Source organism: Peromyscus leucopus, chromosome 17 (assembly GCF_004664715.2).
Source record: "Peromyscus leucopus breed LL Stock chromosome 17, UCI_PerLeu_2.1, whole genome shotgun sequence".
In the NCBI taxonomy this organism is placed as follows: Eukaryota; Metazoa; Chordata; class Mammalia; order Rodentia; family Cricetidae; genus Peromyscus; species Peromyscus leucopus.
Genome location: NC_051077.1, coordinates 13,411,305 through 13,428,529, shown reverse-complemented (window position 1 = coordinate 13,428,529; position 17,225 = coordinate 13,411,305). Strand labels below are relative to the sequence as shown.

The window sequence follows — 17,225 nt, the reverse complement described above, 5'->3', positions numbered from 1 at the left end:
GCAGTTTGCCAGGCATCGACTCTTCTATAAGTAAACTTTTTAAAAATACAGTTTTATTAATTCTTTGAGAATTTCATACGATGTATTTTGATCATATTCACAACCCCCACTCCTTCCCCTAATGTCTTCTCCCTATCCCACGCTACTTTGTCTTTTGTTGGTGGTGGTGGTGGTGGTTTTTAGTTTTTTAGTTGGTTGGTTGGTTGGTTGGTTGGTTGGTTGGTTTTAAGAAGACACGATCTTGAAGCAGATATCCTGATCCTCTGGCTCTTACGATCTTTCCACCCGCATTTCTCCATGTTCCTGAGCCTTAGGTATATGTGTTATAGCTATATCAACAAGGAAACATTTTAAAGTAGAGTGCTTATCAATAGCATATTTTCAAATAAGCCTTTGAATTTCAGTCATCTTAAGTAAGACTTTTTAACTTAAAAGTGAAATAAATACTTTAAATATTAACTTGATTTCTTTTGAAGAAATCTTCATCTTTAGCTGGTTAACTGTGTTAGGGATATTTAATAATTTTTCTCATGCCCAGTAACAACCTTAATCTGTCATTTTTCAGCAAAATTGCTTGCAGGGATTAAGTGTGGGGTGGCTATGAATCAGTAGCTGCTGAAATGTTACATTAAAATAAGCATTCTCAGCACCAAAGAGAAAATTTTGACTTTTCCTCCATGATTGGAAAGATATTCATGTTTCTGAAAGTTTGATAAGTGTTATCCATTTTTTTAATATGTTGGCTGTGATAGACTTCTAGCCATTGAGATTTCTAGAAAGTCTAATAATAGACAGACTTAATGTTCTAGAACAATGCTACTTTCCAGTCTCTATAAGGTTACCCAGAATGAGAACATCGTACCAAATCTTGTACTTTTTTTATTGTTTGTTTATTTATTTATTTATCTAATGTGCATTGGTGTTTTGCCTGCATGTATGTCTGTGTGAGAGTGTTGGATCTCTTGGAACTGGAGTTACAGACAGTTGTGAGCTGCCACGTGGGTGCTGGGAATTGAACCCAGGTCCTCTGGAAGAACAGCCAGTGCTCTTAACCATTGAGCCGTCTCTCCAGCCCCCCAGATCTTGTACTTTTCTATTTTCCATTCCTCTCTGACAAAAACTGAATACTTCAGATCATAAATCTCTTTAACCATTATGTGTTCAGTTGTTTACATACTAAAAGTCTTCAGCAGATAGGATCTTTTAGTGAAGATGGAGCCTGTTTATTATATCTGTTGAAAAAAAATTAGCACAAAATAAAGGGGCTAAGAGGACAGAAAAATTATTTATTATCTCACAGTTACAGAGCAAACAAATTTGGGGTCCAGTTGTCCACAGATTGGATTCCTAGAGGATGAACAGTAGCGTGTCCAGCACATTTCCTAGTTCTGGTATTGGTTTGCAGTCCTCATTGTTCCTTTGGTAGCCTGTGTCCAGTTGACGTTCTTCCTGTATAGTGTTTCCCTCATCCTCAAGGGATTTCTTCCAAGATGTTCAGTGAATGCCTGAAATCACTGACAGTTCTGAACTCTACATTTTGTTGTTTTTTTTTTTTTCTGTAGATAAATTCCTCTGATAATAGTTTAATTTAAAAAAACAATTATAACACCATCCTAAAGCCATTGTCCTAATAACCAACTGGTTACTATGACAAGTGGTGACTAACCTGCACAGTGTGGATATGTAGGACAAAAGGATAATTCACATGGAAGTTTATTACACAACTTGGGACATCGTATGACTTAACACTTACTTCTGTCTGGGGCTTTCATGTAATGGTTTGACTCCAGTTGAGCATAAGCAGCTGGAACCATGGGAAGCACAAGGCACTGTTAAGGAGGAATGTGGACCTCCCCTTGAGGACAGCAGAAATGGGCTCAGCATGTGCCCTGGCCCAGTACAACCTCCTGGGAGTTAACTGTATCTACAGAGGTCCAGTTTCCACAGTGCTAGAGATTAGAACTTGCCTTTTGGAAGACAAGTCAACTCACCATAGGACCTCTGCTCATCTCAGCAGTCACATACAGATTTAAAACTGCACTAGAGACCTTTTTTGTTTGTTTGTTTGTTTGTTTTTTTGTTTTGTGTGTGTTTTGTTTTTCGAGACAGGGATTTTCTGTGTAGTTTTGGTGCCAGTCGTGGATCTCTCACTCTGTAGACCAGGATAGTGTCGAACTCACAGAGATCCACCTGGCTCCCAAGTGCTGGTATTAAAGGTGTGCCCCACCACTGCCCAGCAAGGTAGAACTGGCCGGTGGGATTGAACCTGCGACCTTGGCGTTATTGGCACCTAGAGACATTTTTAAACACATCAATGTTTGGCTTAAAAATTAAGTCAGTAGTGAGAATTATTGCTGAAGTTGTTAAGCAACAGTAGTTCTCATTGACTGCTGATAGTATTTCTCAGTACCTTTTCATATTGAAAAGAATACATACTCCATAATATATTAGTTTTACTGTGTATACCTGAAATTCCTAGAGATAATACTGTCCATGTATATAGGAAACCTTTAGAAGACCTATATCTAATGATAAATGTAGTAAGTAAAATGCTAGACATAAATAATGTATTGATTAGAATTAAGACAAAGGCAGCAACCATCATATAAATCAGGAGAACACTTAAAAATGTGGAGATTATTTACCCCTAGGAAGAAGATGTGTGATTTCTAAGGTTTTGGGGATGATTTTTGTTTTTAACCTTTTGACAGGCCACTGTGCCTAGTTATTTTATTCTTTAAGATACATATATACATTAGATATGTATTATGTTTTTATATGTATTAGATATGTGTATCGTGTGTGTGTGTGTGTGTGTGTGTGTGTGTGTGTGTGTGTGTGTGTGTGTGTATGTGAGTGTGTGATAGTTAGACCTTCAAAAATAATTTACTGCTGGGCAGTGGTGGCGCACACCTTTAATCCCAGCACTCGGGAGGAAGAGCCAGGCAAATCTGTGAGTTCGAGGCCAACCTGTTCTACAGAGTGAGATTCAGGACAGACACCAAAACTACACAGAGAAACCCTGTCTCTAAAACCAAAATAATAATAATAATAGTAATAATAATTTACTGAAAAAGAAAAGGAATCAGGAGTGGTAATATACACTGTTATTCCCAGCACTTGGAAGGCAGTGGTAGGTGGGTCTCTGAGTTCAAGACCAGCTTGGTCTACAGAGTGAGTTCCAGGTCAACCAGGGTTACACAGTAAGACCCTATGTCCAAAAAGACAAGGAGGAATTTATTACAGTATCATGCTTTGAAAAAAATCAGAAGTAGACATAACAAAATGCTCAGTTATTATTGGTTATTTGTTTTAGCCATCTGTCTTACACATATTACATAATGCCACACTGAACAATTTAAAGGAAAAATTATGTATCACATTATTATGAAACTTTCACAAGAGAAAAAGTTACTTTCTGTTTATTCTCTTTTATATTGGAATATAACTTTTATATAGTAATGTACATATCTTAAATTCCTAAACATAGGTTGTGAGTGTTTACCTCCATATACAGATAAGCTAAGTCAACACTTAATAGAGTTGATCCCTCTGCCTCCCAGTTGATTGAGGACACCTCTGTATTGGCCACAGTGCTAGTCTTCATCACCTTTTGTTAGTTTCGGTGCTATGTGTCATAAACGGGATCATAAACTCCTGACTTCCTCGTTCTGCACTATTTTGTGCGGTCTGTTCATATGGTTGTGTGTATCTGTATGTTCTATAATGCCTGTTCTTTCTGTTAGTCTTTGTTTTTATTAGGTTACCTTTGGTGACAAGATTTTTGCATTGAGAAAGCTTTTCAGAGTTTGAAACTTAGTTTTTACAGTATCCTTATTCCTAAAGACATGAAGATCCTCATATATGTCTTATGTAAAAGAAATTTTTGTTTCAAACCAAAAGAAATGGGTTTTGCCTATTTTTAAACTTTAGTCCATTTACCTTTGTTTCATAGTACTTGTGTACAGTGTGAGTATATTCCAAATATAATGAATTTTTAGTTCAAAGTGAAAACGAGGATACAGAAACAAGGGCTGAGCATGGACTCAGAGGTGGAGAACTTGTGTAGCATGTATGAGGCTCTGAACTGGATCTCCAGCCCAGGAAAGAAAAACAGAAGTGATGATGTAGTCATATATTTTGTTGCAGAGAGAAGCTGCATGAAGCCAACAATGAATTACAGAAAAAGAGGGCCATTATTGAAGACCTTGAGCCAAGATTTAACAACAGCTGTGAGTTTTTCCTGATAGCATTAGCTGTACACTATTCTATAGATTACGGTCACCTTTTTAAATAGACTTTTAATTATTCTAGCAATTAAAAATTTCCCTTAGGGGCTGGAGAAGGTGACTTAGTGGTTAGAGCACTTGCTGCTCTTCCAGAAGATATAAGTTTGAATCCCAGAACCTACATTCTGGCTTACAACCCCTGTAACTCAACCTTCAGGGGACCCAACACACATTTGACAAATACTTACGCAGGCACATACAAGTGTGCATAACTTAAGAAATACATAAAAGCCAGGCACTGGTGGCACACGCCTTGAATCCCAGCACTTGGGAGACAGAGCCAGGCGGATCTCTGTGAGTTCGAGGCCAGTTTGGGCTACAGAGTGAGTTCCAGGAAAGGCGCAAAGCTACACAGAGAAAGCCTGTCTCAAAAAATCAAAGAGAGAGGAGGGGGGTGGGGGGAGAAAGAAAAAGAAAAACATAAAAATAAAAAGTCGATTTTTGGTGTTGTTTTTTTTGACAACTTATCAGGTGTTAGAGAAATGGTTCAGCAGCTAAGAGCTCTTGCTGCTCTTTAGGGGAACGAAAGTTTGGTTCCCAACACCCACCTCAGTTGGTTCACAACTGCCTGTAATTCTAGCTTCAGGAGATCATCACGCCTCTGGCCCTGTGGGACCTGCACTCGAGTGCACATACACAGAGACAACCAGACACACACACACACACACACACACACACCACACACAAATAATACATTTTTAAAGAATCTGCCTTATTTCTTCAAGTACTGATTGTAATGGACATTAAGTGAAGCTAGATACTTTCAATGTAATTGCATGTAAGTTAGCCCCAGACATACACTGTTATGTCTATTTGTACATATAGTTAGCCTAACTTTGTTTTTATGGAAGTAAGACGGCAGACTTTGTAAGTCATAGCAAAATCCTCGCAGCAATGGGTAACCATTTTAAGAAAATAGTGAGTAGAATTAAGTACATTGTGCAACCTCACCACTCCTCATCTGTGAAATCTTTTCATCCCTCTCAACTGGAACTGTTCCTGCCTCTGCCAGTCCACTTTACCCTCCGTCCCTGAGCTGAACTGTGCTAGGAATCTCATACAAGTAGAGTCATAGTTGTACTTTGCTGTCTAGTTTATTTCACTAAGCATAATGTCTTTCTTTTTCACTTATTAAGTCTCAATACTGTAATATATATCAGAATTTAGACTTAAAAAGATCATACTGTGTGAGTATATATTTGTTTATTCATTCACCCATCAATAGATGCTTTTTACGTTAAGAGAAGCTTTTGGTAAAATAAAAATATGAATTATTTTTAAAAAGAAAATTTATATATATAAGAATAGACCAAACAATCTCTCAGGACTACTATTTATTATTTCTTAAATAATTTAAAATGCAATGTTATTAAAATCTAATTTTTTCACGGACATCTTTTTGCAGCCTTAAGAATTGAAGAATTGCAAGAAGCTTTACGGAAGAAGGAAGAAGAAATGAAGCAGATGGAAGAGCGCTATAAGAAGTACTTAGAGAAAGCCAAAAGTGTGAGTGTGAACGTACAGCTCTCTCACTGTACTGTCCAGAGAGGCTTTTCTCCGGCCTGAAAGTATAGGGTCCACATGAAATCATGTTCTTACACAGAGAGTAATCAAAGAAATCTTCTAAGCAGAAAAAGATCCTGAGTAAAGTAGTGATCAAAATGGGTCACTCCACAAATGGGTCAGCAAGGAGAAAATGTGCCGCATGTAAGAGATAAGTGACAGCCACCGCTGTAGCCAGGAATTCCAGTTAACAACACATGGAAGAAGAAGAAGAGAGCTTATGAGCAGACAGGAACAAAGAAGGACAAGGTACAAGAGTTGGGTCTCTCTTTCCGTCTCTCTCGTCCGGCCTGGCAGCCAGCGTTTAGCATCTCACTTGGCTAAGAACAAAGTGTGATAAATGACATAAATGTATGGAAATGCCATGATAAAAAGAAACCGATAAATTATAGATGACTTTAAAGTGTATAACGGGTCGGAGAGGTGACTCGGCAGTTAAGAGCGTTTGCTGCTCATGCAGAGGACCCAGGTTCAGTTCCCAGCACCCACGTAACTCCAATTCCAGGGGCTCCGTTGGCAGTTCTAGCCCCTGTGGGCACCAGGTGTCCAGGTGACACACATGCTACATGCTGGAGGAACCCTCGCACTCGTATGAATGAACACGTCTTTATTTTTACAAAAGTGTAAGGGCTGGAGAGATGGCTGAGTGCGTCAGAGCACTTGTTACTGCAGAGAGCCCGGGTTCAGTTCTCAGGACCCACATGGTGGCTCACAACTGTCTATAACTCCAGTTCCCAGACAACCTCTCCTCCTCATCCCCATGGTCACATGGTGCATACAGTCACATGGTACATAGCCATATATGCCTGCTGGGAATCAAACCCCTCAAAATAAATAAACCTTGTTTATGGTGGTTTTTTTGTTTTGTTTTGTTTTTCAAGACAGGGTTTCTCTGTGAGGGGTGGCTGGAGAGATGGCTCAGCAGCAGCTGTCTATAACTGCAGTCCCACTGGATCCGTACTCCCATTATATCTGATCCCCTTTTCTGATGTGTCTATATACATGTAAACAAAACTCCTATTCACATAAAGTAAATCTGTTTAAAAGTAAATAACCCTTTAGGAAACTCAGATAATCTAGAATTGGGGATAGAAGTCAGTATTAGGAGAGCCGAGCAGATGGCTCAGTGGATAAAGTGCTTGATGCACAAGCATGGGGTCTCATTTCGGATCCTCAGCAGGTACATAAGACTGGGCATGGTTGCGCACCTCTATAGCCCAGCTCTGAGAGGTGAGAGACAGGATGATCTCAGGCTTGCTAGCCAGTCAGTCTGCAGCATGGTAAAGTCCAGGTTCAGTAAGAGACACTATCTTCAAAAATAAGGTGGAGAGTGATCAAAGGCCCCCAAGAGTGACCCCTGGCCTCCGCATCTCATTGTGTGCTGCTTAGGTCCAGGAACCCTGGCTAGGATTGGCAAGAGAATCACAGACGCACACGCAGTGAAGTTGAGAGCAAGTGGGAATTTCTGACTGCTGCTACCCAGAACCTCATCCTTTTTATTGCAGCCCAGGATGGGGGGTTAGCTAGTCTCGGTAGGAGGTGAGCAGTCTCAGGCTGTAAGTGTCCAGAAAGGGGAAGACGCAGTTGCTAATCTTTGCACTCACTGATCAGTCGTTTATACACACTCATACTTGGACACCCCCAGGAAAGCTTTTCTATTCCTCTTCCAGCTGGCTCATGTGGGTAATAGCTCTGGGCCAGTCAGTCTCTGAGTTCTTGATAGGTCAGGCTCATGTCAAAATACACTTCCAGTCATGACTTCATTCACTCAGGGCATCCTCTGCCCCTAAAGCTATGTATGCACAAATTTTTTAAAAATAAGATAATTTTCATGTCACTATTATATAAAAGAATGGGGAGTAGAATAAAGAAGAATATGGGAAGCTATTCTGCATTAAAAGGAGTCCTGCTTGCCAGGTGGAATGCATCAATCTTTGAGTCTTAAATTGAGGCAGAGAATCAGTTATAAGAGACACTTTGGCCAAGTAATTCCAGCTACTTCATAAGGCCAAAGCAGGAGGGTTGAAAGTTCAAAGCAAGCCTGAACAATTTACTGAGACCCTTGTCTCAAAATAAAAGGTATAACGAGATCTAGGGATATATGCCTCATAGATAGAGTGCTTTTTTAGCATGCACAAGGCCCCAGGTCTAGTCTCCAATCCCTCCTAACTGTAAAGGTGGGAGATGTAGACATAGACTAAATTCTGGCCATTTTCAGAATTGTTATTTACTTAGAGGTAGTGGTAGCATTGTGATTATGAAGTAAAAAAAAAAAAAAACAAAAAAAACTTAGGGATATGCACACTGAAGTATTTTAGGTTGTGTGTCACTGAGACTGTGAATTACTTCTAACACAGAAGAGCGTTGGGGGAGATCAGATACGGCAAAGTAGCAACTGTTCAATCCAGGTTAAAAAGAATAAATGGATTTGAACTGTTTGGGGGTCTGTGTGTTTGAACATTTTGATAGGGAAACTGAGGGTGGAGAACAAAACGACCTCTTTCCCAGAAATTCTGTAGTAAGTCAGGCAGAATTGCATACCACGTTCATACCTCCGCCATACTGCTAACGGAAACAGGTCTGTTTAGGGTTCACCCTTGTGTGCCTTACTGATTACCTGTCCAGGGCTAGTTGAAATAGAAAAGGAAAGAGCTGTGAATAGCATCTCTTTAGCAATACTCACTAATCCAGGTTAATTCTTCTCTCTATATCATTGAAAAGATTAGCAATTTTATTTCGTACATTTAGATTTTGTAAGTGTCCTTAAGAGCTTTTGTGTGTTATTTTTCCCTTTCTGCTGTGTTTGATTGGGGTAGGGCTTGCTAGGAACCAAACCCAGCTTCATGCATGTTAAGACAGCGATAACTATAGCTCTGTGTGCAGCTCAGCCTTTGGATTCCCTGAGCCCTGCCCACGGTACTGGGACTGAACCCAGGGCCCATGTGTGTTAGGTATGTGCTGTAGCACTGGGTTGTGTCCTCAGCCTGGTTTTCATATCTAAGACTGCTTCTGAGATGCTGCATTCTTCACGTTTGAGAGGTTGAGGTTCGAGTTTGGGTGGGGTGTATTGTTTAGGTTATGTCTGTGAACCTTTATGTGTGCTTAAGTTTTTCTTTTATTTTTGCAGGTTATTCGTACGTTAGACCCTAAACAGAATCAAGGAGCAGCACCAGAAATACAAGCTCTTAAAAACCAACTGCAGGAACGGGATCGACTGTTCCACTCGTTAGAGGTCAGTTAGTGCACTGTGCAATAAAATCCTGAGGTTTTTAGCTTTTTTAGAGAACCTTACTATATTATACGATTGTGACCTTGGGTTGGACAGTTAACTGTAGACATTTTCCTTATATCGAATTCATTTGTGTCTTTGTATGTGGTTGTGCTTCAGAAAGAATATGAGAAAACGAAGAGTCAAAGAGACATGGAGGAGAAATACATTGTCAGTGCCTGGTACAATATGGTAAGTATTCCACAGTATAATGCAAAGTTATATGTCATTGTATTGCCTTTACTGTAGAAATAATTTTACCAGAAGAATCGGAAAGTAATTTCTCTCCTAACATATACTAACAAAGCCTTTTTGTTGACCTTAAAACTGAAAATCACCACACAGAAGGCTGAGGCCTTGTGAAACCACCATGCCCAGAGGATAGAAAAGACCAGTTTAGTTTTTTCCATGGAACCATTTGTTGTAGGGAAAGCAGACATGGTAATACCTAAACAGAGGCAGTAGCCCTTGCTCTGTGGGCTGTTTCAGTACCTTTGCAAGATGAGACTTTCTTTACAGGGAGTTTAGCTGTCTCGTGGGATTTGGAAGTGTTTACTTTCAGACTTTGACCACTGGAAGTTTTGAAATGGAATATTCCAGTACACATGCAAAGAAACTAAATGTATGTGAGGAAAGGTGATAGCTGCTCAGCTCATTGGCTCATACACAGTTGTGAATTATATAGGATGAGGCGCCTTCTCTCAGACGTTTTTTAAAATAAATATTTTCTTTATTTTTATGTACATTGGTGTTTTGCCCACATGCATGTCTATGTGATGGTATCGGATCCCCTAGAACTGGAGTTACAGACAGGTGTGAACTGCCATGTGGGTGCTGGGAATTGAACCCGGGTCCTCTGGAAGAGCAGCCAGTGCTCTTAACCGCTGAGCCATCTCTCCAGCCCCTCTTGGACCTTTTGTCCTCCTTTTCTTTGTGTTCTTTCCAGTGGAACCATTTCTACCACTTTGAAACGTTAGGGTTTTTTTTTTTTTTTTTTTTTTTTTTTTGGTTTTTCGAGACAGGGTTTCTCTGTGTAGCTTTGCGCCTTTCCTGGAACTCACTTGGTAGCCCAGGCTGGCCTCGAACTCACAGAGCTCCGCCTGGCTCTGCCTCCCGAGTGCTGGGATTCAAGGCGTGCGCCACCACCGCCCGGCTACGTTAGGGTTTTTTAAAATCATTTATTGTGCATGTGTGTGCATGCTGGGGTGTGGTGCTGTGGACCCCTGTGGAAGCTGTGTGGGTTTCAGGGACTGAACACAAGCCGTTGGGCTGGCTTTACTCCCAGAGCCCGCTCCCCAGCCCCAAGTGAGGACTTGGAAACAGGACTTGGGCTGTTGGTTGGGTTTTCCCTTTTGTCTAATAGCTCTCCTCTTGGCATAGAAGTGCTGGTTTTGTTGTCGTGTTACCGCTGGTACTGGTTCTTCAAGGTTAGTTCCCTAACCTTAAAATGTGATTTGATAGTTACTAAAAATTCATGTTTCGTGACATGTTGTGTCTACAGTACACCAGTGTGTTGGTTAAAGTTTAAGATCTTATCATAATTTTTCTTTTAAAAGGGAAGTAATTTTAAATGAGAATATTGTTAACAAATAAAATTTTCTTGAAAATTAAATTTAAAAGTAGAGAAAATAAATCCCATCAAGGGATTTCTCAGGGCATTAACTCTAACCCTGTCTTCCTGGAAGCTCAGTGTTCCCAGTCTCACAGCCCGGTACCTCAGTCCCTGTCAGCAGTTTCACAGATCGCTTCCTACAGAGCCAGACTGATTTATTCTGGGACACGGAACTAAAGGATAGTGCTCATTTTTAACTTTGCAGAGGGAAGGGGTAATTCCAAATAGACACATGCAAGTTCTACTCACAGAAGGTAACCAGTAGGAACGTTATACTTAAATTCAAAAACTTTTGCATCTCAGACAATTTAAAAGGAGTCAAGATGGTGACTGCTGAGGCAAGGTATTAAGTTTCTCAACAAATATCTTTGTATTGGCCACTGACGTCTTAAAAGTATGTGAAAAGTATAGCTCAGTGAAAGAGCACTAGAACAGAGCACAGTCAACTGCTTGAAAAATTAGAATTTTTTAAATAAAATGTAATTTCATTATATGTACTAAAACGTTTCAGTAGATATTTGCTAGTTTTATTGAAACCTTCACATGTATCTGTTAAGTTAGAGCTGAGTTAAAAAATATATTCTGGGGGTTGGCAGGATGACTTATCAAGTAATTGTGCTTGCTGCTCAAGCCTGGCACCCTGAGTTCAATCCTTAGAACCTATGTAAAATGGAAGGAGAGAGCCAACTCCATGAAAGTGTCCTTTGACCTCCACCTAAACTGTGATACAGGCATCCCATCTGCGTACATCATGGATACAGATGCACACGCATAATAACTGTATACACACACACACACACAACCACCCCACCCCTGAGCACATACCTGAGGCCAGGCATGGTGACACAAGACAGTAATCCCAGTTCAAGGTCTGCTGCAATGACCTATCCTAGACTAGCAGGGCTACATAGTAAAAGTCCGCCTTAAAGAAAATAAAACAGTTGCGTGGTGTTGGTGGCAGTGTACGCCTTTAATCCTAGCACTCAGGAGACAGAGGCAGGTGGATCTCTGTGAGGTCAAGGCCCACCTGATCTACAAAGTGAGTTTCAGGACAGCCAGGGCTACACAGAGAAACCTTGTTCCAAAACACGGGGGTGGGGGGGGTGGGGGGGGCACATATTCTAGGATTTCCCATTGAGGAAAATGGTTGTGTTCTTAGGTACATAGGAAAGGCTGAAATTATATTCAGAATGCAAAGCTATGGCCAAGTGTCTCTTCTAGAAACTTACTGAGTTTCCAGTCTCCTGTCTTCTGTGCTTTATGCACCAGTTTACCTGTACTGTGTTACTGGTATGGTTAACCAGCAATCTCAGTTCCTCTTGCTCGATTGTTCATTGTCTGATTAAAAGAATACTAAAACTGGCCCGTCCCCGTCCCCGTCCCCATCCCCGTCCCCTTGTGTAGTCTTCTGATTTTAGTAGAGTGGGGCTGTTACTGTCACTCACTGTTTTTCCAGGTTGAGAAAGTACCCTGCAGGTTTCCTCCCTCCTGTTTAGGTGTAGCCTGGTGACATTTGCCCTCTTCAAAGGTAGTGAGGACTGTTCTGCCTTCAAGGGAGAGAGAGCCCCTTCTGGGGTGTGTCCTCTGTGTGGGTTGTCAGAGCTTGCTTAGTTTATTTGAGAATACAAGTCTGCCTTGGAGAAAAACAGCATCGTGGTATGTATAGTACATAGTACGGCTTTCCGGCGTAAGAAGCAGGTGCATTTGTGCTTCTCCTTTCTGATCAGTTCTGTGATTTCCACACTTTATGTGAATCGGCTGCCACCAATCAATTGCACTTTTCTTGGAAAATCACTGTTTGATTTGAAAGGAAAGTATAGTATTCTAAAAATCATTCTCTATTATCTCTTGTTTTGATTGTGGTAAATTCATAAAATTAAGCCTTAATTTTTCCAAAGGAAAATTTGTACTTAATTATTGGAATGAAAAGGATTTCATAAAATTTTAAGCCATAATAAGTAGAATTAATATTCCTAATAAATTGTACTTTGCTATTCAGTGTGGTAAATTCTGCATGATGCCATTTATTTTCGTAAGACTATCCCGTGTTTTCACTGACTATGTTGCTTCTCTTTTAATGTTCCAGGGAATGACTCTACATAAAAAGGCGGCTGAAGACAGACTAGCTAGCACAGGTTCAGGGCAGTCATTTCTAGCGAGGCAAAGACAAGCGACCAGCACAAGAAGACCCTACCCAGGCCATGTCCAGCCAGCCACGGCAAGGTAGAGAGCTCTCGCCATGAGGGGTTCTTAAAGAACATGCTTCTGTTACAGATAACAACATTTCAGGAAATTCAGCCAGCTTATTTTATTTCTACTTGTGTTAAGATTTAGTGTTTCTCACATGAGGATTTTCTCTTATATCTTTCAGTTTCTTTGTCCTTTGTTTTATGGTCTTTTCAGTTCCTTTTAATGTGCCAAAAATTTGTAAATGTTCAATTAAAAATGTTGTATAATAGTGTAATACTTTTCTTTGTATGAAAATGTCTTCTTCCCATTTGTGTGGGCTTTGTAAAGAATCAGATTTTCTGCCAATAATTGATACACAATTTATATTCTTTATCGTGCCTACTGTGTTACCATACTTTCTAAGACTGTCTTTGTTTAAAGGGAATTAATCTTTTTATGGTGTGGTAATCTGTGCTTTCAATTGTTTTTCAAATGCACTTCAGATCATTTAGATATTTACTGTACTATATGAAGTGCTGTCGAGGGCACTTTTGCAAAGAAGGACATTGGCAGAGGCACTGGTCCGATCACATGGCACCTGGCAGGATCCCTCAGAGAGAAGAAAGGAGTTTTCATGTTACCTTGCTAGAAATTAAACTTACTCTAAGACTTCATTTTCAAACCATGAATGTGTGAAATGTCACTATTTCCTGCTCTCATGCTTGCTGGCAGAAGTGAAATTGATGAAGATGTTTGGGTAGACATTACGGAGGATAAAATTTGGCAGGATTTTTTTCTTCCTTTGGAATATCTTCATAGTTGAGAATCAGATTCTACCCACGCACTTTTAATTGCTCTCTACATGTAAAAGATTTATTTTTCATATAGGTAGCCTTATCTTTGGGGCAGTTCTTTGACTTGTGCCTCATATGTTTTATATATTCTGTGAGCCTTTCCTTTTCTCAATTAATCTTGATAGCTAACATCTTAATACCATTCATTAAGATCAGTACATGCCTTTCTGTGTGTAATATTATGACAGATCTCTTTACAGTGTTTAACTCTACCTACGAGTCCAAGAATTGGTTAACTGGAGAGATTTTCTTGGGTATTTGGTTGTTCAAACTGCTTACGTTGTATGCCACATTTATTTACATAGATGAATGTCTGTGAAGCAATCACTGGGAAGCACTTTGTCTATATAAGGTATTATATCGTTTTAAACTATCATTTATTTGCAAATAATATACCTTTTGTCTTTTTCCATATTGATTTATGTATTTGATCTCAAATTATATTTAAGTTTCCTCCAGCCTTTTTCTTGTTTCAAATCATCACATTTAAAAAAAGAAAAAGAAATCTGAAATGAGGTCAGAGCTTATTTGTTGTCTTTAGGTAAGTCATCTACGTGGAAGATGTATTTGATGTACTTACTGTTTAGAAGTGCTGGTGCTGTTTAGTTCTGTATAAAAGGCAGTAACTTTAATTCAAGTTGAATGAGATTAAGAATTTTCAGAAACTATATGCAAGTGCTTCATTTTAACTCCTCTCTTTTATAAGAAAATTGACCTAGAAATTTGTCCTGCATGTTTTGTTTTGTTTTGTTTTGTTTTGTCAGACGGAGTCTTTATGTAACCCAGGCTGCCTTGAACACATGATCCTCTTGGATTATAGGCGTGAACCACCATACTCAGCTCTTAGAATGTTTTTTCCCTCAGAGAAACGATTCTTGAAGAAAGGTATTAGAACATAAAGAAATGACAGCATGCGCTATGCAGCATTTCTTTAAAAAATACCCTCTGACCAGTGTCTGAGCACAGCAGGAGGCATCTGCTTAGGAAGACCGCAAAGCAGCGAGAATTAGAAGCAGTGGAGAGCTGTGTGAGGGCAATGCACTGTGGGGTTTCAGGGCAAACAGACCCCATCTTTTAGGTCTGCTTTTGTTTTAAGTTCAAGACAATCTAGCCTTGTTACCCAGACCTGCCTCAAATCCTTTGACTCAAAACCATCCTCCTGCCTCTGCCTTCCAAGAGGCTGAGATTATGGTGTGTGTGCTGCCACGCCTACATGATGTCTCAAGTTTGAAAATAAAAGATTAAAAATTGGAGCCAGCAAAATGGCTCAGCTGGAAAAGAGTACTTGCTGCCAAGGCTGAGGACCTCTGCTCATGGCATTCCTGGGGCCCAGATGGTGAGGGAACAAGCCCCTCCCCAGGAGGTCCTCTGACCTCCACACTCACACAGGCAAATAAATATGTTTTAAAAGATTAAAAAGAGCTTAAAATAGGTCTCACTCCACCTTTAGTTCACAGAATATATAAGAATTTCTAAGGACATTTTTTTAAAACAAGTTAGTCTATGATCCCTACACTTAATAAAATACTGGTTGTTGAGATGTTATACTTGTAGAATGAAGTGACTGTGAAAACAAGAGACTCTGGAAGCTGCTCTTCAACCAGATTTTACCCATGAGGTAAAAACCTTGCAATGTTTTGATTTTCATTTTCTATTTACCTGCCCTCTGTGTGCATACCCCCCTACCCACATTCTTTCTCTACATGTTTAGGAAATGCCGCAAGCTTTCGGAAGGAAGTTTAGCTTCTGGCTTTCTTCAGCGTTGCTGTGTGTTAATTTCAGTGTTTATAACCCTCACTGTTGTTTGCTGTATCTTTAATGTTTGGTGGATTTCATTCAGTAAATGGAAGAAATAGCTCATGATATTTCCTAATAAAATAAAGCATGCTTTCATTTTCAAAACAGCATCCGAGCATAGACTTTAGGCATCATAAAGCCAAGAATAAACCTAAATATAGCAGTGGCAGCTTTTCCATTGTGTGGTTTAGGTCAGGAGTTGGGGGTGGGGTCACAGTTTCTCCAATAGTGATCAAGAATGTTTTGGGTACTCTGATGACCATGTGTGGTCAGTGATGCTGGGCTGTGTCTTCACACTCTTCTTTCATGCTACTGTCCCGAAGCCTCCTAGACTTGTTCAGTGTAGCTTGGCCTGGCATTAGCAAGAGAATGAGGTCAGTGGGGCAGTGTCATTGTGTCAGGTTCTTATAACAAGCTTATTTTCTGTGCCAGCTCACCAGGGTTTACCAAAAAGAAAAGGCAAAGCAAATACTAAAAAAATGACCATTTATGTTCCACATTATACACTGAAGATTAGAATAGGGAAACAATCCCGTAAATATAATAGTTTCTTGCATCTGAAATAAAAATAGCTAATACACTTGCACATATTTGAAAATAGTTTTTAAAAACTAGGACTGGAGAGTTGACACAGCATTTAATAACATTTATTGTTCTTCCAGAGAACACAGGTTCAGTTCCCACACAGAAGCCCATAACCAACCATCTGTAACTGCAATTTCAGGAACTTGTGTGCCATCTTCTGACCTCCACAGGCACTGGGCACACGTGTGTGTACAAGCATGCATGCAGGCAAAACACTCATACACATAAAACAAATCTATAAAAAGAAAATTTAAACTGGGTCATAGTTTTCTTTTGTGTGATTACCTAACAATATAAAAATAAATCCCTAAATAATTGATTTATATTCAAACTTAATCAGGATTGAATTATTTCTTATCTTGGTAAAATTAGCTTAATGTGATAATTAAATTATGTGGATAATATTGTCCAATTTTCTTGAAGTTTGGTTAATGTATTTAGAGCCCAGTTGCACAGTCAAGATAATTGGTTCTTTCGGTTTTTGAGACAGGGTTTCTCTGTGTAGCCCAGGCTGTCCTGGAACTCACTCTGTAGACCAGATTGGCCTTGAACTCAGAGATCCACATACCTCTGCCTCCTAATTGCTGGGATTAAAGGCGTGCACCACCACTGCCTGGCAAGTCAAGCTAAATATAATTAGTCAGAACTACCAGTCTGATTTCATTAATTGTTACAGACCCATGCTGTACAAATATATAAAAGTTAGGGAAAGAAAAAAAAAAAAAAAGTTAGGGATTAAGTCTAAAATAAGTTAGGTTGGCTGGAGAGATGGCTCAGAGGTTAAGAGCAGGACTGTTCTTCCAGAGGTCCTGAGTTAAATTCCCAGCAACCACATGGTGGCTCACAACCATCTGTAATGAGATCTGGTGCCCTCTTCTGGCCTGCAGGCATACATGCAGGCGGAACATTGTATATATAATAAATAAATAGATCTTTAAAAAAAAAACAAAAAAGTTAGGTCTTACTGAAAAGAAAGATGCACTCAATGAGCAATTTTGTTCACCTTTTCAGTAGCAGTTCTCCAGTCTTGTTAAGTAAAGGGGAATGTTCTTGGGGACTAGGGTGCAGCTTACTTGGTATAGCACTTG

At 39.7% G+C, this 17,225-nt stretch overlaps 1 protein-coding gene across 4 annotated transcripts in view; it reads left to right on the top strand.

The window, feature by feature from the left end:
* Hook3 (hook microtubule tethering protein 3) overlaps positions 1 to 15,660 on the top strand; it is a 93,675-nt gene extending 78,015 nt beyond the window's left edge. For all 4 annotated transcript variants that reach the window (XM_028854847.2, XM_028854845.2, XM_028854844.2 and 1 more), the window contains 5 exons: positions 4,150 to 4,232; positions 5,695 to 5,795; positions 8,980 to 9,084; positions 9,241 to 9,312; positions 12,819 to 15,660. In XM_028854847.2, coding sequence (XP_028710680.1) covers positions 4,150 to 4,232; positions 5,695 to 5,795; positions 8,980 to 9,084; positions 9,241 to 9,312; positions 12,819 to 12,959 — 502 coding nt within the window. In that variant the 3' untranslated portion in view covers positions 12,960 to 15,660. The remainder of the gene's footprint in view (positions 1 to 4,149; positions 4,233 to 5,694; positions 5,796 to 8,979; positions 9,085 to 9,240; positions 9,313 to 12,818) is intronic.
* The last annotated feature ends 1,565 nt before the right edge of the window (positions 15,661 to 17,225 follow it).